Source organism: Mirounga angustirostris, unplaced genomic scaffold, assembly GCF_029215605.1.
Source record: "Mirounga angustirostris isolate CCGP_5_RB_7025 unplaced genomic scaffold, mMirAng1.0.hap1 SCAF_7, whole genome shotgun sequence".
Taxonomy (NCBI): Eukaryota; Metazoa; Chordata; class Mammalia; order Carnivora; family Phocidae; genus Mirounga; species Mirounga angustirostris.
The window spans coordinates 90,673,221-90,699,383 of NW_026991715.1; the positions used below are offsets into that span (position 1 = coordinate 90,673,221).

The window sequence follows — 26,163 nt, forward strand, 5'->3', positions numbered from 1 at the left end:
ATTGAGCCCCATGTTGGGTTCCCTGCTCAGTGGGGAGTCTGCTTCACCCTCTCCCTCTGCCCCTCCCCGCCCCCCCCCCCCTTAGGCTCGTGCTCTCTCAAATAAATAAACAGAATCTTTTTTAAAAAGTGGATTAAATGAGTTAACGTAGGCAAGTACTTAATGAATGTGGTTTCTTATTATTAATGTATTGATTGGTTTCTCTATATTGATTTTTATAGGAGACAAGCTATGGGAGGTGCAGTGTGAGTCCCCGACTTTCACCGTGGCTTGGCACCCCAAAAGGCCTCTGCTGGCATTTGCCTGTGATGACAAAGATGGCAAATATGACAGCAGTCGGGAAGCAGGAACTGTGAAGCTGTTTGGGCTTCCTAATGACTCCTGAAGGGAGGCCCTCAGGGAGATGAGACGCTGGCAGAGGCCTTCCTTTGTATATTAGTCTGGTCTCTTCTCTTGGAGTTGGTGGGCACCTCAAGCATTTGTAAATTGGTATAAATTATACAAGTCTTTGTCAGTCTGCCTATTCCAGTTCCCTTCTTGTTATGTGAGCTCTTCCCATTCTTTCTCCCCCTTGCAGGAGGGTTCTGCACGATAACACCCGCATATCTTGTCCTCTGGGGACCTCCTGTCTTCCCTGCTTTTGGGTGTATGGTAGACTTTGTTGGGTTTGCTTCTGTTTGGACAGTACCTACCTTGGGGGTGGTGGTGAGTGAAGATGGGTGAGATGGGGATGAAGATTTTTTATAGTAAAAAGAAATGTATATAATTTTGAGAATTGAGCATTTAATAAAACTGACTTTAATTATGGGACTTCTAAGACTTTAAAAGTTGTGGTATTTTTGTTGTTGTTGCAGGTATTGGGAGATTTTGCAGTTTTGCATTTAAAAAAAAATCTCAGATTGTATTTAGAGGTGGTAATTCTATCATTTAATGTCCTAACCAAGAATTCTGTGAAATGCAGGGACCCAGCATGAAGTGTATGGGCAGTAGCAATCCTTAAAGTCTTCAGCTTAAGTGTATGTATACCTTGCCTTAATCTACAAAGGATTTGTAGACAATAAATTTATGATAAACATTGAGAAAAGCAGTAAAATATAAACAAATCCAAAATCAGTATAAGACATATAGATTAGAATAGAAAGTTGAAACTGGGGAAATTAAAATAGAAATATGCAAAGAACGAGGACCTGACTGAATGATTGAACTAAAATTTTGGCTGTGCCCCCTGGTGGCAAAGTGAAGACGGTAGAAGTCAGTTAATCTTAATGAAAAGCAGAGCACGTGCCAGTTCTCAGGGAAAGCAGAACTTTTGTTAGCTCTTCCCTCCGAAAGAAGTGGCTCGCGTAGGAGATTACCTGTGAGCAATGTCTTGATTTTCATTGTATTTTAATGTATTTTGGCATTAAAAATATAGAAATATACCTCAATAAATGATATTTGTAGAAAATTTTGGAAAAAGCAAGTAAGCAAAGAGAAAAAAATCGTATTTCTCCTCCCAAGAGATACTCACTATTACCATTTTTGTGTGTGTCCTTTTAGTTTTCCTATGCTCATATTTATGTATAGAAACATGTTTATACAAATCTTGCAGAGTAGACAAAACAGGTATGACAAGGTAAAGCATGCAAAGTGCTCAACACCATGTCAGGCAGTATTATAAACATTCAGTAAGTCTTAATAGAAATTTTTAGTAATTAGACATTCCTTAGGCTTGGTACAGTAATGAGCACTTTACTCAGTTTTTGCCACAGCCTTTTGCAGTTGGGTGTTACCATCATTTTACTACTTGAGGGAATTTAACTCAGTGTTATTCATTAAGTGACAGTATTCAGATCTAGATTTGCTTAAAGGTCCGTATGCCTTCTATTTGCAGTGGCTATTCTATCCCCACTTGCCATTCCCATTTTACAGATGAGTAAACCTTGGCCCTGAGAAGTTGACTCTTGGCCCAAGTTAATGAGTGATTGGTTGAGTCTAGTATTCAGTCTCAGTAGTGTTTCCTTCAGCCTCCAGAATAGCCTCTGCCTGCATCCTTCCCTGAAGATGGTCTCTTAGTTGCAAACCAGCATGCCACCTCATTATGTCAGTTCAGTGTTGTTATGTCACCGGGAATAAACTGTGGCACACTGATATTTATTTTTATGGTTGTCTGCCATCTATATATATCCCCCTTAGCATTGGAATCAGACATCAAAGTTTAGTCTAGATCTTAGTATTTGATCAATTCCCGCCTCTTTGATCCATGTGGATTTTTTCCCTCTGGGTTTGTATAAAGTAGTGATCCACGCAACTTTTCACTAAGAGATTTGTTGCTTTCAGCTAGCTTTTTCACTTTTAGCAACAGGAGAACCCTTATTATCTGTGAGGAAAGAGCTCAAGCTTGTGGCAGCTTTTGCTGACTGTCAGGGCCTTGCTGACATTTCTGTGCTTTGACTTCAGAGTCCTGGGGAGGCTTAGAAGTTGGGTCCCTCTTGGAGAAATGCATAATTTGTCCCAGACCTGATGCGCCTGTGGTTTGAGTGAGTTGTCTAATTCAGAGCAGGAAGGGAACCATTCATAGTCACCCAGCAGTTGATGTATTCAATCAGTCCAGCCATGTCATACAGTTACTGCTCCAAACTAGCAAGTCAAAAGAGGGTGGGGAATTCTGCTCTGAGCTAGGCTGTAGTTGGTAAAGAGTTTGGGATTTGCTATGCCAATGACCCATCGCTGTGTAGTTACAAGACAGGCTAAGAAATGGGTAGTGAAGATTATAGTATGTTTTGTGCTAGGATTCTGGTTTCTCTATGGCATGAGATCTAGGGAAGGATGAAACCTGCCAGATGTTAAGCTCGTGTAAGGTGTATGTGTGTGCCTTGAGGATTATTCCCCCCCACCCCACCCCACCCCCGCCCCTAAACTGTGGGAGGTGGTGTCCTGATAGAGTGGATTGGGAGGCTAGTGCAGGGAGTTTTGACCAGGGGCAATTAGATCCAAAAAAGGGAGTCAGGAAGAGGCCCATTCTGTGAGGTCCAGAGTGAAAACTGTGTGTGTGTGTGAATGTGTGTGTGTGTATTATGAACTGGTTGGGTGTGATGTGTCAGTGGCCTTTTATTTTAGAATGACCAGGAATGGGGTATATAAGCCCTTACTCCCTTTTCTGTTTCAAAGATGTATTTTATTCCCTAAGGGTTTTAATCACAAAAGGGACCACGAAATGTCTTCCTTCTTTGGAAGGGAAAAAGCCCATGCACAGGGTTAAAAGGTAGGTCCTGTCTTTCAGAAGGGGAGTAGAGATGGCACACCTGGAAGTGCTTTGCACACTCAGAAACACCTATGTGTGGGTAAGTATTGCCTTCTTTGCTCCCTCTGACCCTGCAATAGCATGAAAAGAAGGCTGGCTTCGTGGGTGAGCGGAATGGGCTTTGAATCCGGCTCCAGCAGTGATGGCTCAGAGCCCACTTTCCTCATCCATAAAATGCGGATGACAAATCCTCCTCTCCTTGGGTTGTTTGGAGAATCCAAGGACATAACATGTTGGTAAAGGGTCCAGCACAGCCCCTGGCGCACGGGAGATACTTAGCACATCGCTTCTCCTCGAGGAGGAGCAGCTTCTGAGGAGAACACGGGCTGGCCGCGGAGACGTGGCAGTGGTCTGTCAGCTTTCTTGGCTCTAAATGCTGGAGGTGAGCGAGCCCCGTTCATCATGGACTCTGCAATGATGGGAAGGAAGAGAGGAGACTTCTCTGTCACACTCGGGTGTGGTGGGGGGTTCAGAGGAGAAATACTGCATCTGCTTTCTGTTACAGTCCGTTCGGGGCCGTGATGGGTATGTGTGCATGTGGGCACGTGGAGCCTCAGTCAGAGCCGTGCACACCAGCGGGGGAAGTAAGAGTAGGAGGAGGGTAAAGCTCCTGTTAGCGGAGAAGCCTGGGGAAGGATTGAAGGGAGAGGAGGTGGACTCAGCGCAAGTCTTGAATACAGAGGGTGTGATTGTGGGGGGAGGACCTGTGGGAAGGGGTGCTGCAGCTTGGAACAAAGCGGAGGTGGTGGCCATGTTCTGGGCTGTGGGGAAGGTGGTCAGGTGGAATGTGAGGTGGGGTTGGAAAGAAAAGGAGAGGGTGTCAGGCTCTGGTGATGTCAGTTTGTACTGGTTAGTAGTGCGGCCTGCTGAGTAGGACAGACTTGGATAGACCTGGGTTCAGATCCTTGTTCTGCTGTCACTAACTGGGAGACTTAGGCTAAATTACTTCCCTTCCATGAGCTGCAGTTTGTTTATAATGTCCATAGTAACAATAACCTTATGAGGGTCAAATGACTTGCTACATGTCATGCCTGGCGCATCATGGATGTTGAATAAAACGCTATTATTGTTATGTAGGTGTTAACATCAAATCTCTGTGCAATATAAACCTTCTTACCTTATGAAGCTTTGCTGTCTCCTAAGCTCGTCGCATTTTGTGCATTAAAAGGTGGGGAGTGGGATGGGGTGGGGTTTAGAGAAGATGGATCTTTAAGAGCTATTTATTATTATTTTTTAAGCAGGCTCCACACCCAGTGTATAGCCCAGTGTGGGCCTTGAACTCACGACCCTGAGATACACACCTGAGCTAAGATCAAGAGTTGGATGCTTAACTGACTGAGCCACCCAGGCACCCCTTAATAGTTATTTTTAAATACCCATTCACAGAGCTAAGGACCTGTGGCATTTAGGGATATTAAATTGAGAACTATTCAGCCAATAATTGCAAATTTACTGGCAGTTTACATGTTTGAAATTGTTGCTACACAGAGCCGTGAGCTGATGAACTTCAAGGCATCCAGCATCTCCCTCTGGCAAAGCAGGCAGAGTATGAAAACATGCCTGTCCAACCAGCAGTGTCCTAGCACACTGGGTGTAACTTGGAATGGCTGGGATGTCATTGGGGACCACAGGGGCCACCATGGATTTGCCAAGAACAAGTCACTAAACTGACCTTGTTTCCTTTTACCTTTTTGGTAAGGCTGCTAGGATACAGGTCAGGCAATGGTGCAGGTAGGGCAAGGGATCTGTCAAAACATCTCAGGATGTCCTTGAGGACCAAAGGAGATATGGGCTGGGCACAAGCCCATTCGTACCTGGTCATCACCTGTACCCAGATTGGGGATTAAAGCTAACTTGGAGAAAAGTTTCTCTCCTTAAACGAGATAGCACCATGGAGTTCAGGTTGAAGGTGATCAGGCCTATGCTTATTTATTGAACATTGATGATGGACTGCATCTCCATGATGGTGGCTGAAGTGCTTTGTTCAACACATGGTAGAGTTCCTGCCCTCTTACCCTATTTGTAGAAAGGAATCTTTGTTGGATTGACCAAACGTCTGAGCTTCCTGTGAGTGCTGGGCATAGTACAAGAGAGAGAGGGGGGAAAATCAGACTACTATACTTCGGACCCATTTTACAGATGAAAGCTCAGACACATTCAGGGAGGTTGGGGAACTTGCCCGGGGTCACCTGGTCAGTACATTCTTTTGAAGCCCTGCACATGGGTCCAAAATTCCAACTGTTTAGATTCAGTCCAATCTAGATGTTGCTTACCAACCACACAGATAGAAAGGCTTGGGAGTCTTAGAAGATTGTCCACTATCAACATTGGATTTCATGTGGTTCTTTGTGGCAAAGCTGCCATGATGCTGATGGGTAGAAACTAGATGAAAGTTTGGCTTGGTGAACCTAAGGGGAATAACATATGAGGGGCAAGGAATTTCATTCAACCAGCCACTCAGCACCTAAACCTCTGGCAGGCCTGGGCTGAGTGCTGAGGGTACAGATGTGAAGATCAGCCAGTCTCTGCCCTCGGGAACCCACAGCCTGGTGTGGTGATGGTGACAATTCAGTGTGACAGTGGTTTTGTAGAAGAGTAAGTCAGATCTTGTCTTTCCCTTGCTGAAAATGCTGCAGCGGCTTCCCTTTGAACTTTACCCGGATCCAATCATTTCAGGCTGTGTTCCCTTCTGTATCTAGGTCTTAATTTACCTCTTCTTTAAGGTGGCCTTGCTTTGTCCCATTGCTCAATCTCTTCTCACTTGTTATACATTCATTCAGAGTACTCCTGATCATCAGAAGTCATTCATTTGCTTGTTTTGTGACTGTCTCCTCAGCTAAACTGTCATTGTCTTGGGACCTTTTCGGACACATTCACAGGTGCTGTAACCTCAGTCTCTGGCATGGTGCTGCTACTACCAAGCAGGTGCTCAGTAAATTTTTATTAAATAAACAACTAATATGAAAGTAGTTTGGGCAGAATGACAACCAGGCTGTTAATACTTGCTTTTGTGAAGGGTGGGGTCTGTGGGGAAAGCAGAGGAGGGAAAGGACCAGGCTCTTGGGGAGCTAAGAAAGTTAAGTCCTCATCTAACCGTCACAGTGACCCAGAGAGGTGGGTGGTATGATCCCCAATTCACAGCATATGAAACAGGTTTGGAAGAGTTGGTTTCCTTGCTCAAATGGTATAGCTCTCAGGTGGAGGAGCAGGATTAAAACCTCTGTGTGAAACTCCAAAGTTCGGGTCCTTCCCAGTAGGTCAGTGTTTCTGGTCCTTGGCTATACTCTAGAACCAGCTGATGTTTAGGCCACACCCCCAACCAGACTCCGCAGGGAACTCAACATCCTGCTTGGTTGACAACAACAATGCCCTAGGCCCTGCAGGTTTGGGGGACTATAGAAAGGTAGGTGGTGTCACAGGAATGGCACAGGAGTGCCTGGAAGTGTGGAGGAAGAAGGCTTCCTGAAAAAGGTACTTGAGTTTGGTCCTAGAGGAGTGGGTAGCACTGGCCAGGCAGCCCTTGGACAAGGTCTGAGGCAGCGGGCCTGTATAGGCAAAGGCATGGAGACATGGGCCATTCTGGCCTGGTGTGGCTGACAAGGAGCCTGGGCAGCAGTGGGGGACCGTGGTGGGCTGGGCTTTCCTTTAACAGTCCTTGTGCCGAGGAGAAAGGGTTCACCTAACCTTTGGACTGTTGTGCTTCGTCATGATCTAACTCATCTCCTCCGGGTCTGGTTACGTGAGGGTCCTATCAGGGCTTTGGCCTCTCCAAGCTCCTGTCCCACTATTACTAGAGTCACAGAGAAGGAGGTCAAGACTGGGATTTGCCCATGAAGGGTTTTTGGGTAGAATGAGTGGACTTTGGCCCGGTAGCTCCATTAAATAAAGACCAGAATGTGTATGAGAAGCCTATACCCATTCAGATGTCAGAGCCTCCAGCATGGGGCCGCAGCCCAGTTTCCTAACCACTTTGGTCCCATCTGGCTTGGAAGTGCTGGGTCTGTGGTGTCAGATAGTCTCAGGCTCTTATCTGGGCCTTGCCACTTGCTGGCTGCATGAACAAAGGCATGCCTTGACACTTCTCTGAGCGTCAGCTTCCCCGTTTGGGGCACTTTGATTTTCCTACAGGTGAAGAGTAAGTATCATCCTATATGCTCAGTACTAGGGGATAGCTTGCACACAACGCAGAGGGTGCTTGATCAGAGTTAGGCCCTCTCCCCCTCTCCCCTTCTCTGTATTTAAGGAAAGGGTGACAAGAATGGGGTTAGAGAGGTAGATTGGGGCCAGCTGTGAAGGGGCCTAACTACCGTGTAAGGAGAGACCTAAGGCCTGCAAGGGCTTCAAGCAGCTGAGAGCTGTGTTTTAGGAAGACCTCCTGGGGTGTCGTGGAGACTTGATTCGGGGAGAGTTCCTTAAAGCAGCATGGTGTAATGCAGAGGAGTCCCCTGCAGGGCCTGTTAAAGCAAATGTTGCTAGGCCCCGCCTCCAGAGTTTTAGTTCCCTGCAGTGGGGTTGGGGGCATGAGAACTTGAAGCTCTAAGATTCCTGGGGCCTGCTGCTACTGCTGGTGAAACATAAGTTAGCTGGGCCCAACCCGGGGTGCTGCTGGGTTTGAAGCCCAGATCTTCCCCTTTGTAGTTAGCCATACGGCCTGGGCCAAGTCCTCAAACTCGTGGGAGCCTCTGTGTGTTTCCTCATCTCTAGGCGGGACACTGCCCACCTCCAGAGGGCGTTGTAAGAATTCAGAGATAATGTGTGTAAGCGCTCAGCACAGCATTCACTAGGCTGTTGATGATTTTTATTGAAACCAGTGAGGAGAGGTTGTTGGGTGCCAGGGAGGTGCCAGGGGAGGTGAAGGAGAGGCTGAACGAGGCCAGTGGCTGAGGGATGGAGAGGAGGGGATCTGGTTTCTTTGAGAGGCTCCAAGCCCTGTGATCCTCCCTCACTGGAGCCCCCCTTTACCTCCTTCCCGCCCTGGGAACTCGGTTTAAAGCCGCGGGCGTGTCCCTGTCTGGCCACTAGAGGGCAGTGGAGGCAAGGCCGCAGGGAAGGGGGCGGTGGGCGTCCAGAAGGTTGGCGCTGGTCTGTGTGTTCAGCCTTTATTCGTGCTCTGAAGCCTGATTGTGTATTTGCATTGTGCTCTCCCCTCCCTCCTTGCTCTGTGTATTTGCTGACGTTTTTGGAAAACACTTTGCATCGCAGGGCACCTCTGAGTTCCTGCTTGTCTTGTGCCTGAGGATTAGCCATAGCTAAGTGTCCTGTTTTCTGGCAGCTGTGTTTATTTCTCAAGGGCACAGGCAGAGCAGAACATGGGGGCCTGGGCCCTGCAGCTCAGGAGAGCCTAGGGTGAACCACAGTTGTTCTTCTGCCAGTTCAAAATAGGGGGACTATTCCATTTTGCATTCCTCCCCCGCTCCCCAGCCCTTGCCTGCACCCTTTGATCCTGTGGGTGGAGAAATAAAGGGAATTCCAAATCCTTAATCCATTTTGAAGGCTGGCTGGAAGCAGGGCTTTCTAGCGCCCTGGTAAACAGCACTGGTTGAATCAATTCAGAGAAGTGTGGGTGCTCTTTCAAGGTCATAGTGTGTGGTGAGGGAAGAAAAAAAATTAGAAGCACATTTATAATATTTGATGGTATACCTTGTGCCAAGCCCTGTACATTGATGAGTTGCTTTGTTCTACAAGAATAATAAAAGGTACCAGTGACAGCAATCTGCTCTTACTGATTGTGCTAAGTGATATTCACATATTTGCTCTCTTAACCCTCAGAACAGCCCATGAGGTATTGTTAATCCTGAAGAAACTGAGACTTAGAGATGTTACAGTGGGATACACTGGGCCAAAGAATGGTGCTATTAGAAATTCAGACTGTCTCACTCCAGAATCCAAGTCTTTCTGTCAGCATTGTTGGGTATGGTCAGTTCTACTTTTAGCTCTTTCCAGAAGTGGGTTATATAGGCATTAGGAAGGGGAAGGCCAGGCTTATGACAAAACAGTCTACTAAGTACTCATGATCCCACAGCATAGTGGACCAGCAAAAGTAGGGATTTGGAACCAAATTACCTGGGTCAAATCCTGGCTCTGCCACTTACTATCTCTGTGACCTTGGGCAAATTCTTTGACATCTGAGCCTTACATTTCTCACTTGTAAAATGGGGAATAATAATAGTAGCTAACTCGCTAGTGTGCTCTGAGGGTTAAATGAGTTAATACATGCAAAATGCTTAGACCAGTGCCTGGCACAAAGTAATAAATAACTCAGTAAATGTTAGCTCTTATTATTGTCATTATTTTTAACCATCATTCTGTATTCACCTCTGTATTCTCAGTGCCTGGCATACACTAGAGGTTGGTATATGCTTATTGAATGAGATGAGCCCTTGGATTGAGGAAATATTTTCTGAGCTGTGGAGGGTGCCAAGTACTAGCTTGATATATAAATGATTCCATTTTAGACTCTGTACTCAGGACTTCTCAGTTGGGTGGAGAGGTCAGTCATGGGCACTCATTACTGCATAAGGCAGAAGCATTCCGTGGAGTTCCTGATGTGGGTAAGAGTACTTTTGGAGTGGGATAGGGCTGTGGGCCAGTTTCAGAGGAAACAACCTTTGAATTAGGCCTTAAAAGATGGGTGGAGGAGGAGGGAAGATTGGGCCAGGCCAGAGAAGTCAGTCTTCTTGGGCCCAGAATGCCTCCAGCTTCACAAAGGATCGTCAGGTCAAGCTGGGTTTTTATTCATTCAACAAAAATTCATCAGGCATGCTTGGAGTCAGGCACTGAGACACAGTGGTGGCCTTGACACAGTCTCTGCCCTTAAGTGACCTGGGTCTAACTGGTCAACAGCCAAGGACACAAGTGATGATAATTCAGTGTGGTGAAGGGGCTGTATTGACTCAGGGCCTCTTAGGTGTGTGTGAGAGATACTTGACTCCAACTGGTTTAAGTAGAAAGGCAATTCATTGGCTCATGTAGCTGGGATATATCAAGGTGTGGCTGGATCCAGGTCTCAAAGTAGGTCCTTAGAAAATTGTGTCTCCCCATCTCTTGTCCCTGTTTTTGTCTGTGTTGGCTTCACTCTCTGGTGGGCTGTCCCTTTGCAATGTCTCAGGTGGCCCTTGGCCGCTTCTGGCTTCCCTTTTACCAGCTCAGAAATTCCAGTAGAAAGAGGGTGCCACTTTCTCAATGGTTTGCTCTAATGTCATGGGACTTAGTCTCATTGGACATCTTTGGTCACATGCATTCATTGGGACCAAGGGGATCATCTGCCTACCCTGCATGGGGTTGGGAAAGTACAGGGCATATAGTTCTGCCCAAATGACATGGATTGAGTTGGTAGCTGGTGGGGTGTGGGTGTGAATCTCCAAAGAAATTCAGATGCTGTTACCAGAGGTAGGTAGAACGGATGTTTAGGCAAAATCCACAGATGTCCATTCCAGCTACCACATGGGAATAGATGAATCCACTAGTTAGGAGCCCTGGCCCTCAACTCCAGTTCTCCCAGAGGGAATCCCTGATTCACCCTTTACAAGTTGTGTGACCGTGGCTGGCTCACTCACCTGTCAGTCTGAGTCTCAGGGTCCCCACCTACACAATGGGAGTGATGGATCACACGGTAGCTTGAATGAGTGTGAAAGCACCCTGCAGAGGCATCAGGCAAACTCCAGCAGGTGTCACTGCAGCGGGTGTGGCATGAAGCCTGAAGTCTCTGCATTGTTACCTGACCAGTTCCAGGACGGCTGTCCAGACAGGCAGCCAACGTCCTCTGGGTTCAGGTTCTCCACCTGCCACTTACTGGCCACGCTGTCCTCCTCCATGAAGTGAGGATCATCGCTCTTGCCTCCCCGGGTTGTTGGGAGAAGTGATGAGGTGATACATAGACAGTGCCTGGTACATAGCAGTCTGTAACTAATGATGGATGTGCTCTTGGCACAATTAGTACTCCAGAGCATGTTAGGAGTCCAGGTGTGACTCTGGCAGGACAGGCCACGTGCTCTGTGAACAAACAACCATCCTTCTGGATAGAGTGCATTTGGCCATCAGCCAAGGGCCCTGGGAGGCGTTGTGAGGTCTGGCCCTTCCCTCCTTCCTTTCAACTTGTGGAGGGTACACCCTCACAGAGGTTAATGTTTCCCCCTTTTTTCTTTTCTTTTTTTTTTTTTTAAGATTTTATTTATTTATTTGAGAGAGAGAGAAGGAGAGACAGTGAAACAGTACAAGTGGGGAGGAGAGGGAGAAGCAGGCTCCCCACAGAGCAAGGAGCCCAACGTGGGGCTCAATCCCAGGACCCTGGGATCATGACCCAAGCTGAAGGCAGACGCTTAACTGACTGAGCCACCCAGGCACCCCTCATGTTTCCCTCTTAATTACCCCTCAGGCTCTACTATCAGCCAGTCTTTCATTTCCACCACAAGGCTCCCAGCCAGACAGTTTGCACAGAATCTAATCTGGAGTGTGTTAGCTTTTCTCCCCCATCGTTGGCAGGGATCTGGAATCGGCTCTGCATTAGGACGAGTTGTAAATAAACACACATTTGCTTCACTGTGACTCCTCCTCCTATCCCATAGCCCTGTCTTCGATTTGGGCAGCTTCAAATCAGGGAACACAGAGTGATTGGAAAAGACCGTGGAAATCATTTAATCCAGTCTACCCATTTTACGGAAGAGTAGATTGAAGGTGTTCAGTTAAGTCGCTCATGTTCATACAGATATCTTGATACAGATAGACCTAGAGATCAGGTCTTTTGACTCTTAGTCCAAAACTTTACCACAATAACCTGGTGCTTCAATCATTCACCCACTCCTACAGCAACATAAGTTGAACATCTGGCCCTATTCTAGGCACTGTGCAAATGAGTTGAATAAGAAACAATTTCTACCCTTGAAATGTTATGATCTCTTCATCTATCCAGCCATCCAGCCATCCATTATCTGTTCATCTTTCTGTCAGTCTCCTTTTCTCTCAACCCATCCATGAATAATACATCTGCTTATCTCTTTATCCATTCGTGTGGCCATCAATGTGTCTGTACAAAATCCCCAGTCCTGTGCTTTGCTAGGGATTGAGATAAGTAGAAATCAGATAAGTAAAAATCTGTGGGCTTTCACATATTGTGGAGGAGGACACAGAAAGCTGCCTCTAAAGTATGTGTGATGGGCTCTGGTTATATACAAAAGGGGATTTGCAGTTCTTCCTGTTACTTCCGAGAAGGCTCATTCTGAGGCTAAAAATGGGGCTGCACCTTGGGTAGGAGTTTCCTAGTGGGGAAGATGGGAAAAAACCTTCTAGGCTGAGGAAACAACAGGGGCAAAAGCATGAGGGATGCCTGGTGGGTTTTGGACGGGGAGGACTTCATTTGATGGCTCCTTCAAGGAATGAACTGGCTGGCTAATAGCCTGTGGGCATTTGGGAACCACTGTAGTTTTTAGGAAGGAGGAAGTAACTTAGGGCACTGGGCAGTTTAGAAAGATCATCCTAGGCAGTAGGGTCAGGGGGAGAGACTGGAAGTACAGGAGTGTTTAAGGTCTGTTCTGACAGCCCTAGGAGAGTTGACATCAGGGCCTGAATAAAGATGTGGACAGTGGAGATGGAGCCTGAGGGGTGGGGTTTGAATGACACAAGGAGGAAGAGTTAGCAGAACTTGAATGGTCTCTTACTGTTTGTGGACCCTAAGAGAGAGAGGAGTCAGAGAAGACTCTGAGATGTCTGATGCGTGATGGGTGACAATGCCATTTGCTAAGTTCAAGACCACAGGAAGAAGAGGATTTTTTTGGGGGGTGCATGGACAATTATGCATTCATTTTTAGTCATGCTGCTTTCGAGGCATCTGTGAGATAGCTGGGGAGACATGTCGGATGCAGTTAGCTGTAGGATCCGGAGCTAATGAGAGATGGGGCTGTGGGTGGACATGGTGAGCTGTCCGGAATGTGGAGTGTTGATTGCATACAGAACAGGATAAAGCTGGAGGCCAGGGCCTAGACCTTCTTACCGGGAAGACTCGTCTGTTGGACTGCAGCATGCTGCCCAGAGAGGAAGAGGGAGTGGTGAAATTGTGTGCATTTTGATAACTGTACCATGCTTATGTAAGTTGTTAACATCAGGGGGGCTGGTGAATGATATTTGGAAACTATCTGTGCCGTCTTTGCAACCCTATGTAAGTGTAAAATTATTTGAAAATTAAAATTAAAATAAAAAAGACCTGAAGTGAATTGTACTGGGTGTAGCAGTGATCCTTTATATATGCATTATCTTATTTTCACAGCTTTTTTGATGTACATATTACCATACAATAAGCTACACATATTTGAAGTGTGTAGTTTGCTAAATTTTGGCCTATGCATTCTCTCATGAAACCCATCACCACAATCAAAGTAGTGAACATACTCCTCACCCACAAACAGTTCTTCATGACTATCTCTTTTCTCCAACTCCCTACCAAGTAACCACTGATCAACTTTGTGGCATTAGAGATTAATTTGCATTTTCTTTTTCTTTCTTTCTTTTTTTTTTTTTTGAAGATATTTATTTATTTGAGAGAGAGAGACAGAGTGCATGAGCAGGGGGGAGGGGCAGAGGAGAGTGAGAGGCCAACTCCCAGGGAGCCCAACACAGGGCTTGATCCCAGGAACCTGGGATCATGACCTGAGCTGAAGTCAGACACTTAACTGACTGAGCCACCCAGGTGCCCCATAGTTTGCATTTTCTAAATTTGTATGTAAGTAGCATTATATAGCTCTTTTGTTTTGCTTCATTCAAGCAGCATAGTTACTTTGAGATTTAGCCATGGTGTTCTTTGTATAAACAACATTCTTTTTTGTTGCTAAATAGTATTCCATTGGATACATGTAGCACACTTTGCTTATCCATTCACTTATTGATGGCCATTTGCTTTGTTTCCAGTTTTTGGCTATTACAAGCAAAGCTGCTATGAACATTTGTGTATAACTCTTTGTATGGATATATATTTCCTTTTCTCTCAGGTAAACACTTAAGGGTAGAGCAACTGGATTATATGGTCAGTATATGTTTAACTTTACCACCACGAGAGTTCCGGTTCCTTCACCTCGCCACCAACAGTTGCCATGGTCAGTCTTTTTAATTTAAGCCATTCTAATGGGCATGTAATGATATCTCATTGTGATTTTAATTAGCATTTCTCTAATGACTAATGATGTAGAGCATCTCTTCAAGTGCTTATTTGCCATCTGTATATCTTCTTTAGTTAAGAGTCTGTTCAAATGTTTTGCTCATATTTTTAAAGATTGAGTTGTTTGTTTTCTTACTGTTGAGTTTTGAGAGTTCTTTATTTATTCTGGATAACAGACATATGCTTCACAAGTATTTTCTCCCGGTGTGTGGCTTGTTTTCTTAAAAGTGTCTTTCAAAGAACAGAAGTGTTTAATTTTGATGGAGTCCAATTTATCTACTTGATCTTAATGATCATGCTTCTGGTGTTAGATGTAAGAACTCTTTGATATGCTATGTTACCCAAGGCCATGAAGATTTTTTCCTATGTTTTTCTATGTTTTCTTCTAGATGCTGTGTAGTTTTAGGTTTCACATTTAGATTAAAAAATGATCCATTTTTAAAAAATTGAGATATAACTGACATACAACATTACATTAACCCCATGTGTACAACATAATGACTTGATATCTGTATGCATTGTGAAATGTTCACAATAAGTCTAGTTAACATCCCTCACCAGACATAGTTACAAAATTTTTTTCTTGTGATGAAAACTTTTAAGATTTACTCTCTTAGCAACTTTCACATATGCAATACAAAATTATTAAGTATGGTCACCATGCTCTACATTACATTCCCATGACTTATGTATCTTATAACTGGAAGTTTGTGTCTTTTGACTCCCTTTGCCCATTTTGCCCACCCCACCCTGTTTCTGGCAACCACCAATCTGTTCTCTGTATCTATGAGCTTGTGTGTATGTGTTTAATTTTTTAAAAAAGATTTTTATTTATTTATTAGGGAGAGAGAGAGAGAGAGCACAAGCAGGGGGGAGGGGTAGAGGGAGAGGGAGAAGCAGGCTCCCCACTGAGCAGGGAGCCTGACGTGGGACTAGATCCCAGGACCCTGGGATCATGACCTGAGCTAAAGGCAGACACTTAACCGACTGAGCCACCCAGGTGCCCCTGTTTCTTTGTTTTGTTTTGAGATTCCACATACAAGCGAGATCATACAGTGTTTGTTTTTCTCTGTGTGATCCATTTATGAGGTATTTTTGTAGATGGTAACAGGTATGGATTGACAATTGTGTTTTTGTGTATGGATATCCAGTTGTTCCAGTATCATTTGTTGAGAAGGCTATCTTTTCTTTACTGCATTCCCTTTGTACCTTTGTCAAAAACCCATATATGTGTGGGCCTATTTCTTGACTCTTTTCTGTTCCACTCATCTATGTGGCTACTTTGATGCCAATACCATGCTATCTTGATTAATGTAATAATTCTTGAAATCAGGTGGTCTTAGCCCTTCAACTTTCTTCTTTTTCAGAGTTGTGTGTGTGCATGCGTGTGTGTGTGTGTGTGTGTGTATTCTAGCTCCTTTGCAATTCCAGATGAATTTTGGAATTACCTTGTCAATTTATAAAAAAAACCTTCCTGATATTTTGATTTGGACTGTGTTGACTATATACATCCATTTGGGGAGAATTGACAGTTAATAATATTGAGTATTCCAACTCAGTAGTATATCCCTAGGTTTACATTTTTTTCCTTTAGTACTTTAAATATGTTATCCATTGTCTGTCTTCTTGATTGCATTGTCTCTGATAAAGTCTGTGTTCTTCTTATCTTTGTTTTCCTCTATGTGATGTGCTTTTTTCTCTGTTTTCAGATTTTCTCACTTACTGTTTTTTTTTTTTTTAAAGATTTTATTTATTTATTTGACACAGAGAGAGAGAGAGAGCACAATCAGGGGGAGAGGAGAAGCGGGCTCCCCGTGTGAAGCTCGATCCCAGGACCTTGGGATTATTACTTAGTTGAGTCGAAGGCAGACACTTAACCCACTGAGCCACCCAGGCACCCCTCACTTACTGGTTTTGAACAATTTTATTATGATGTCCTGGTATAGTTTTTTTGATGTTTCTTGTACTTGGAGTTTGTTGAGCTTCTTGAATCTGTGTGTTTTCATCAAATTTAGAATATTTTGGTTGTCATTTCTTCAAATAGTTTTCTGTTCATCCCTGTCTTCTTCAGGAATTCCAGTTGCACATATAAATATAAATATGTATATATATATATACACACATAAATATACACATGTATATAAATATATAGTCATTTAAAGTTGTTCCATAGTTTACTGACACTCTTTTCACTATTTAAAATTGGTTCTTTGGGGTGCCTGGCTGGCTCAGTCAGAGGAGCATGTGACTCCTGATCTTGATGTTGTGAGTTCGAGTGCCATGTTGGGTGTAGATATTACTTAAAAACAAAATCCTTAAGAAAATTTTTTCTTTGTATATTTTATTTTGGATAGTTTCTATTGCTATGTCCTTAAGTTCACTAATATTTGCTTCTGTAATGACTGATTTGCTGTTAATCCCATTCACTATATTTTTCATTAGATATTGTAATTTCCATTTTTAAAAATTAGGGTCTTTTAAAAATATATTTTCTATGTCTCTAGTTAACTTTTTGAAAATATGGAATATTAAAAATGTTATATATTATATCAAATACATTATAATATGTTATATATATTTTACAATTATTATATTACATATAAATATATAAGTAAATTATAAGGATAATATATTTTAACACATTATATTTTAACATAATTATTGAATATTATAAAGCATTAATATAATATACATAGTGTTATAATAAATTAAAATATAATAATTGTTTTACTGTCCTTCTTTGCTTACTCTGACATTTGTGTCAGTTCTAGGTTGACTTTGATTTTTCTCCTCGTTGTGGGTCATATTTTCCTGCTTCTTTCCATGCCTATAAATCTTTTATGGGATGCCAAACATTATGAGTTTTACTTTGTTGTTTGCTGGTTTCTACAGAAACTCTTGAGCTTTACTTTGGAAAGCAGTTTAATTACTTGAAAACAGTTTATTTTTTGTATCTTGCTTTCAAGATTACGACATGGGACCAGAGCACATATTAGTGCAGGGCTAATCGTGCCTCGTTATGAAGGCAGGACTGTGAGTGTTCTACCCAAACTCTGTGAATCTTGAGGCTTTACAGACTGGATGGTAGGAACAGCCACTGTTCCCAGCCCATGCCGGGACCCACAGCTGTCCCTCTAACGCTGTCAGAGGACCGGTCTTTCCCGGCCTCAGCTAGGTTCCTCACACACTCCCATGCACTGCTCAGTGCTCTGCTAAAGGCTCCAGGGCCCCCAGGGTTTTCCCTGCGTGCTCACTCCTCCCTGGCATTCTGCACTTCCTCCTGTGGACACCTAGTGTCTCCCAGCTCTCAGCTTTGTCTCCTCGACTCAAATTTTCTGCCGGCCTATGTCTCCCTGCTCCCTGAACCACAGCCTGGACCCTCTCTTCAGGCAGTGAGGTGAGGCAACTGTAGGGCTCACTTCATTGGTTTTCTCGCTCACAGGGGTCATTATCCTTTGTTGCCTTATGTCCACTGTCTTGAAAATGGTTGTTTCATATTTTCACTGTTTTGTTGTTGTTGTCAGATGGGAGGTTAAATCTGTTCCATTATTCCAACTTGCTGGAAGCAGAGGTGTTCATTACCTTTTTATTCCATTATTTTGTTTTCAAAATCCATCTTAGAAGAAACCTTCCTCTGTGACAACTGACAGCTTGACAAAGTGTGTTCCTATCTTCCTGTGATTTTTTGCTTCTCAAAGCAAGCCTGTGAGGCAGGTGCCAGATCATTCCATTTTACAGATGAAGGCATCTAGCCACAGAAAGGCAAAGGGACTTGTCCAACATCACACAGTCTAGAAGGATTAAGTCTCGTCCCCACTCACTGTGCTGCCCTCGTATTTCCCAGGAGGGGAACAGAGTCATGTGAAGTAAGAGTTGGCATTATTGTATTTTTAGAAGTATTTACTGGGGGAGGCTAAATAGGTGGGCTCAGAGAGTAATATTTCCAAGGTCACAGGGCTAGTGAGCCTGGAGCTTGCAGAGGGTCAGGAATCTCAGTGGGTGGTCTTCCTACTACACCTTCCCTCAACCCACTTCAGAGTGTTTTCTAGCTAACGACTCCTGCCAGACAGGAAAATGGGGCTTTTTGCCAGAGCTGTGGACCTGGGGCTCTGGAACTTGGCCTGGTTTTGTGAACCATCTTGGGCAGAGGGGGAGGGGAAAGAGGTGGGGACTAGGAAGCACAGGTTGCTCAGTGTGGGAGTGATGGGAGAGGGGTGGGGAGACAAAGAGGGGCACCAGAAGGCCAGAGATGGGCTTGTGGGAGCTGTGGGTGGGGGCATGGCACCAGGGGGCAGGGGCTGCGTCCACCTGGCTGTCAGGGTCTCCTGCCTTGTGTGATTCTCCCTGCTCCCACCTTTCTCTGAGTGTGAAAAGTGGGGAAATAAAATAATGAGGTAGGTGAGGTGCTAGAGAGACAGACAGCTTGCCGGGTTGGGCAGCACAGATGACTGGAGGGTGGGGAGGGAGGTGTGGGAGCGGATCGTGCAGATCTGAACTCTCAGAAACTGGGGTGGAGGGGACTCAGCCTGGGTGTGCAGAATTGCAGGTGGGGGTACTGGAGGGTGATACCAAGGGACAGGTGCTCCCTGGGAAGAAGGTGATGGGGTCTTTTCTTGGCTGTTGGGAAGGCTTTGAAATGTTCTTGGACAATTATTTTTAGTGCAATTGCCTTTTGACTGGGCTTTTAAAAGTATAGAATGGAATGGAACATAATAGTTACCATTCACTACGTAGCTACTGTATGTTCAGAGCCCATTTCACATGTGTCAATTCAGTTCATAGCACAAGGACTTTCTGAGGTAGGGACTGTTACTAACTCCACCTGACAGCTGAAGAATCTGAGTCTCAGGGACATGGTGGCTCACTCAAGCACCTCCTGCTTTGGTTTACTTATTTTAAATGAGAGAGCTGTGCACAGGGGAGCCAGAGTCTGCTTAGACAGAACTCAGCTGTGGGTTTTTTGTTGTTTTGTTTTCCCAGGACCTGCTCTTCAGCTTGGCAAATTTCGAGCTGGAAGGCTGGGTGAGGGTGAGAATGGGTTGGGGGGGAAAAAAAGGAACTGAAGACATATTGGCTGCCAAAGAAAGAAGGAAACTTCAGGTACATTCTTGCATCAACCCTGCCTTATAGATATGATCGAGAGGATTCCTTTTATTTTGTCTACACACCCCAGCACCTGCCACTAGCCGGGGTGGGGTGGGGGGCACCTGTTTGGCCCTCGCTGTGGCCAGCTGGTATTCCGTCTCCCTGGCCGTAGTGACTGGGCCATGGGGGAGCATGTGACCTAAACCAGGCCAATCACATCCTTTCGTAGGGTTTTTTTTTTTTTAAGTAGCGCTGACAACCCTGTTGTTTACTCCCTTAGCACAGCACAGCTATCATTTGACAGACACGTTCTTTACCCTGTGGAGACACTGACTTGAAAGAATTAAGCAGACATGTAGATAGAAGCAAAGGGAGATAGGAAGTTCTAATGACATTTCTCTTTCCCCCTTCTGAAAGCCTGATTTCTGCCTAGAGGGGGATGTGGCTCTGAACACACTGACTCCACTCAGCCCTCTGACTCCAGAAGGGCCACTTGCCCTTCTGCACAGCACATTCCCCTCCCCAACCACAGAAATTGTCAGAGACGGGCAGTACAAAAGCTTGTCCAGTCATCTTACCTTAATCACCTCTTTAAAGGCCCTGTCTCCAAATACAGTCCCATTTCGAGGTCCTGAGGGTTAAGGCTTCAACATATGAATTTTGGGAGGTCACATTCAGCGTGAAGCAACCTCCCCGATGGAATTTTTCAATACTCTCTAAAACACTTCATAATGATTCTCCATGGCTTATTTACTGTGTAATTCTAGGAAAGGGGAGGCCTCAGATTCAGACGTCAGCCTTCCAGTCCGTGTAGAGGGCTACTACTTTCCACCGCTGTTGGACAAAATGTATTGACTTCTGATTTTTGCCAGACTTCTGTGTAAATGTTTGGCCACCAGGATTCACTTCCTCCAAATTTTATTAACTTTTGATCTACTAGAAGGTCTTATTACTAGACACAGTAGGACTGGGTGAAGGGAATGAAAAGGTCTTGGGGAAGAACACTGGCTGTGGAGTCAGGCAGAGATCCACTCTTGACATCACTCCCAATGCTAGTCCGAATGTGTGACTTTGGGCCTATAAATTGCCCTCTCTGGGTCTCAGATTCTTCATCTTTTACAAAGGGAAATAGTAATTGTATTGGTCACAACTCTAGTTACAAGTGACAAAATCCTGAACTACCAAGCTTGAGCAAAGATGAACTTCTGGTCCGACATGGTGGGTTGAGCAGGTGCACATTCCTGTGCTCCCTCACCAAGGGCCCCTGTAGTGACAAAGAGAGCTTTAAGGGGTATTCACTCACAATGACTGAGAGAATGGGAGAGGATATAACAGCAACAAAATTATGGGTGCCGGAAAGAAACTGTTGGATGATAACTGTCTTAGCAGACCAGAAGGAACAGAAAGCTAGGCCATCTGTGGGGGAAACCCAGAAGCTGGCCAGTTAGCACCATACATCTCCAGAGAGGCTCTGGGATTAAAGGCACCAAGTACCTCCGTGACCTGCAGCTAGTGGAGGAGTGGACGCTGCGTGCCTTTCTCGAATCCAGCTTTTCTGCCCACTTTCTAACTGGAGCTTCAGCCTCTAGCTGGGGATCAGCGGCCGGCCGAACTGCCTGCAGCGGAGGCCAGCCCGCCACAGCAGCCATGTGTCCCCCTCTTTGTCACCGTGTGCTCTGCGCCGTCCCTCGGACAAGCACGTTATAACAGCTATAGCACTTCCGGAGCATCCTGGTCCTCACACGGCCGTGTGCAGGCGTCTGGCCTACGGGCCACCCCTCCGCACGTGCAGGCTGATACCAACTCAGGACTTCCCTTGTGGATGCCTCTTTCTCCAAATCTTTCTCTTGGGATTGTGGATGAAAGTTTTTGGTAATGGAGTGCCTACAGTGTGCCCGGCTCCGTGCTAGGCCAGTGGGTCCGCCTGGCTGTAATCCCATGGCGAGAGGAGCTTTCTACACAGGAAAGTGGCACTATGAGAGGATTTGGCATAATGGGATTTGACCCGAATTATCCTTGAACTCCTCAGGCCTGGGTCTGTAGAATGCTTTTTGTAGCTGAAATTGAAACAGTAAAACAATTTGTGGCACTCGGTGGGGATGTCTTGGGAAATGTTTCCAGGACTTTAGCGTTTCCTGAGGGCTTTCCCTATTTCATTTGATCCAGTCTGTTAAATGAGCAATAATCTCATTCTCCTGGTGGGCGCAACCAAGGCTCATAGAAAATAAGGATCTTAGAGTTACACAGGCTGGGACAAAGTCTCTTGAGTCTAGTCCGTTTCCCCTGCTCAGGTAGTTAGGGGCAGTGCACACGGAGAGTACTTGATCACCAGATGATCATGCTGATGTCCTCGGGCCTGCCATCAACCCCGTGAGGTCAGTCTCACTATCCCCACCTCAGTACAGTGACTGAGGCTCAGAGGGCGGAGAGGACTTGTCCAGAGACACAAGCCAGGAAGCTCAGGAAAGCTACCAAAGAGTACCCAAGAGCTCCTTGTGGTCCTCTGCAAAATGGTTTACATTTGCACTTCTGTCCCTTTTTCAGGGTGAAGGGCCTAAAACTTTCAACAGATTCTCAAAGGTCAGTGATTCCAAAATGGTAAAGAAACACTAACTTAACCTGAGGTCTTTCTGATTCCAAAACCTGTGCTCTGAGGCTCCCTCCACTCGATCCTGGTGAAAAGTAGATCCTTTAAAGTCAAACTGATGAGTTTTGGGACTACATCCTGGATCTGCCACCTGCTACTTGTGGGACTTCATTTCCTTGTTTGTAAAATTGGGATTCATTTATTCAACAATTTTTTTTTATTTTTTTTAAATGTTTTATTTATTTATTCATGAAAGTCAGAGAGAGAGAGAGAGAGAGAGAGGCAGAGGCAGAGGGAGAAGCAGGCTCCCCACCTAGCAGGGATCCCGATGCGGGACTCGATCCTGGGGCTCTGGGATCACGACCCAAGCCGAAGGCAGACGCTTAACCATCTGAGCCACCCAGGCGCCCTATTCAACAAATATTTTATCAAGCCCTTGCTTTGACTCAGATATTATTATGGGCATCAGGGACACAATAGTGAGTAAGATACAATGTCCCTGCTGTCACTGATCTATTGTAGTGAACAAATAAATTGGGAGGAGGTGGTAAGTGCTATGGAGAAAAACGAAGTGGGGTATGGGGCAGTGTGCTGGGGGGCGGGGTGGAGCTACTGTTTTATATAGGAGGTTCAGGGAAGCTCCTCTGATGACCATTTAGCCCTGACCTGAATGCGGAGCATCACATGGCCATCAGGAGGGAGAGCCTTCCAGGAGAAGGGAGAAAAAGTGTATGCCATAAATTCACTCATTTAAAGTACACCATTCAGTGATTTTTAGTATATCCAAAGAGTTATACAACCATGTCCACAGTTAATTTTAAAACATTTTCATCACCTCAAACTCTATATACTCTTTTTTTTTTTTTTAAGATTTTTATTTATTTATTCATGAGAGACAGAGAGAGAGAGGCAGAGGGAGAAGCAGGCTCCCAAGGAGCAGGGAGCCCGATGCGGGACTCGATCCCAGGACTCTGGGATCACGACCTGAGCCGAAGGCAGACGCTTAACCATCTGAGCCACCCAGGTGCCCCAAACTCTATATACTCTTAAGCTTTCACCTCACAACTCCCCATAACGTCCACCTTCTCCCTGGCCTAAGCAACCACTAATTTACTTTCTGACTCTATGGATTTGCCTATTCAGGACATTTCCTATAAATGGAATCATATAATATGTGGCCTTAAAGACTTGAGGGTTCTCTATATGGTCTGAATACAAATTGTTCTAAGTCAGATATATGATTTGCAAACATACTCTCCCAAGTATGTGATCTTTATATTCTCTTAGCAATGTCTTTTGAAGAGCAGAAATTCTTAATTTTCATGATGTCTAATTTATCACCTTTACTCAACTCATTGTTTTAGTGTTATATCTAAGAAATCTTTGCCTAATCCATGATCGTAGAGATTTTCTCCTATGTTTGCTCATAGAGATATTTTTTTCTAAAGAGGGACAAGAACTCTGTTTTTCATGTGAAAAATCTCAGTTTGTGTTTGTAAAATAAAACATGTCTATGGGCTAGAAAAGGACCACAGGCTACCAGTGTTCATACATTAGTTTATATTATATGCAAAATTGTATTGCAAATAGATGCTTATATTTGGCTGTTTTTGATCTGTTAAAGCAGGAATTTCATATGTTTCAACTGAATGCTCTTTGCACATTGCTAAATTATAGGCAACCAACTGAGTCCCAGATGTCTTTGTGGTACAGTGGCACACCTTGGTCTGTCCTTTTTTTAAAAGATTTTGTTTATTTGAGTGAGAGAGAGTGAGTGAGAGAGAGAGCACAAGCTGAGGAGAGAGGCAGAGGGACAGGGAGAAGCAGACTCCCCACTGAACGGGGAACCTGATGTGGGACTTGATCCCAGGACCCTGAGATCGTGACCTGTGCCGAAGGCAGACACTTAACCGACTGAGCCACCCAGGCGTCCCTGTCCTTTTTAAAAATTTTTATTTCTCTGGTCAGGTCCCTTGAGTTTGCTAAGCCATCCCTATGACAGATGAGAAGACCAACACCTAATGAAGTAAAGCATCTTGCCTGAGGACACCCAGCAGTGCACCACTCAGGCAGACTGACTGAAAAGCTCAGAGGTCACCCATCACTGTGCTCTCCAAAGCAGAGGCCCCCTACAAATACACTTGAACTTCACATTTTAAATATGTTTAACTGTTTAAACATTGTAATAAATACAACAAGAACCTCAGATATGTGGCATGCTAAATATTAACATTTTGGAGATGACCAGCACAGTTTCTTAAGCTATCTGTTAACTCAGGTATGTGTAGGCTTGACCCTCAAGTTTCTCCTTTTATTTCTATTTGTGTAATTGAAAAGAATACTGAAATTGCAAAGCAAACTTTTAAATACCACTAACATGTCCAACTCCTTTGCATTGCAACCAGGGATTATCTTCATATTCACCATTTTAAAAAGAGTAGAGCTCTGAAAAGTCATTGCTGAGGTTGAAACATGACTGCATCTATCAGCATAATACCTAATTTCCTACTTTTTTTTTTTTAAACTTCCTTTTCTTTTTGATCCATTAAAAAAATCTTACTGTTCTCAGTGACTGACCTTCTAATAAGTAAATGTTATAGTTTGTGGCAGAGATACCAAAGCTTGGCGTCTTTTACTGGCAGAGGAAGACTGCATTTCCCAGATTACCTTGCATTTGAATGGAGGCACGTGACTGGGTGCTGAGGGCCACCAGGATGTGGGCAGAAGTGGTGTATGCTCTTTTTTCCTTCTATAGAGGTGAGGGCTTTATCACTGCAGAATCACAAGATAGTGGGATGGTGGGTCACTGACTGGGGGAGCTGGGGATCTGCCACAAAGAGCTTCCTGAACTTCATGGAACTGTGACATGAGTAAGAAGCAAGCCTTTGTGTGTTAAGCCACTGATATGTTGGGGGTTGTTATTACAACAAATCCTGGTCTACCCTAATACAGGATTAAACAAATAAAGTTTCTAAGAAAACATAGCTCTTATCTCTTCTATATTGTGTTCCATATATTATCAATTGAAAAGTAAAAATTTCTGCTGCTATAATAGATATAAAAGTCGGTGATTGAGTTTGATGTCTGAATCTTACAGATGAGTCAGAAAGGCACAGTGACTTGTCCAACATCACATAGATGAGGTAGGGCTAGAATCCAGTGTAGGGATATCTGTAATTTTAGCCTGCCCTTTTAGTAATGGCTGTTGAATTTCCCCATCATACTCAGGCCATATGCTTCATGTGGGACTCATCCTCATCTCTCATCAGGGCTAATCTATGTAATCGACTCAGGCCTCATTGATTAGCTTGATGATGGACATATGACCCAGTTGGGATCAATCAAAACTAATCCCTGGATTTTTGCTGGAGCTACTAGAAAATAGTCATTCTTCATGGGTTGTTGAACCAATAGGTTATGTCTCAGGTTGCTGAGGAACATCTTAGTACATCTAGGTTGAGAATGAACCTAACACAGGGGAAAGCTGAGTTAAAAGATGGAGAGAGACAGATGATATTTGATAATGTTGTTTGAGCACCTGGATCCGGCCATACCTGAAGCCTGAGCTTTTAGTCACATGAGCCAATACATTTCCTTTTTTCTGTTTATGCCACTTTTCATTGATTTTCTGTCACTTGCACCTGAAATTACTCTGACTTATACAAACTGTTTTGTGCTTTTTTTCATTAACAGACAGGAATTACTGTATCTCTCTATTTTACTGGTAAGGAATATTCAAGGCTTGGTGACTGTCTTTTGTCTTGGGAATGACCCATATGGGAACTCTTCATTGCCTCCAGTGCCCACTTGAGTGTGGACAGACTTTATCCTAAGTTTCACGAAGGGTTATTGAACACAGTATCCACCACAGAGTAGGTGCTCAAACATTGTTGAAATGAAGCAAAGAAAGAACACCCCTACAAAAAAGTGTACAAAGTGTATGAAGAGGCAGTTCACAGAAAAAGAAATCCAGACAACAAATGCACACCTGAAAGATGTCCAACCTCACTAATAATTAAGAAACACAAATAAAAATGAGATCTGTTTTACACTCATGAGTTTGTC

At 44.4% G+C, this 26,163-nt stretch overlaps 1 protein-coding gene across 2 annotated transcripts in view; it reads left to right on the forward strand.

Annotated features, from left to right (window-relative positions):
* Window positions 1-26,163, forward strand: part of THOC3 (THO complex subunit 3) — a 100,777-nt gene that overhangs the window by 19,341 nt on the left and 55,273 nt on the right. The window contains exon 6 of one of the 2 annotated variants that reach the window (XM_045900905.2): window positions 222-827. The exons of the other annotated variant lie outside the window; for it this stretch is intronic. Coding sequence (XP_045756861.1) covers window positions 222-385 — 164 coding nt within the window. The 3' untranslated portion in view covers window positions 386-827. Of the gene's footprint in view, window positions 1-221; window positions 828-26,163 lie in introns of those variants that run through there. 2 annotated transcript variants of the gene reach the window in all.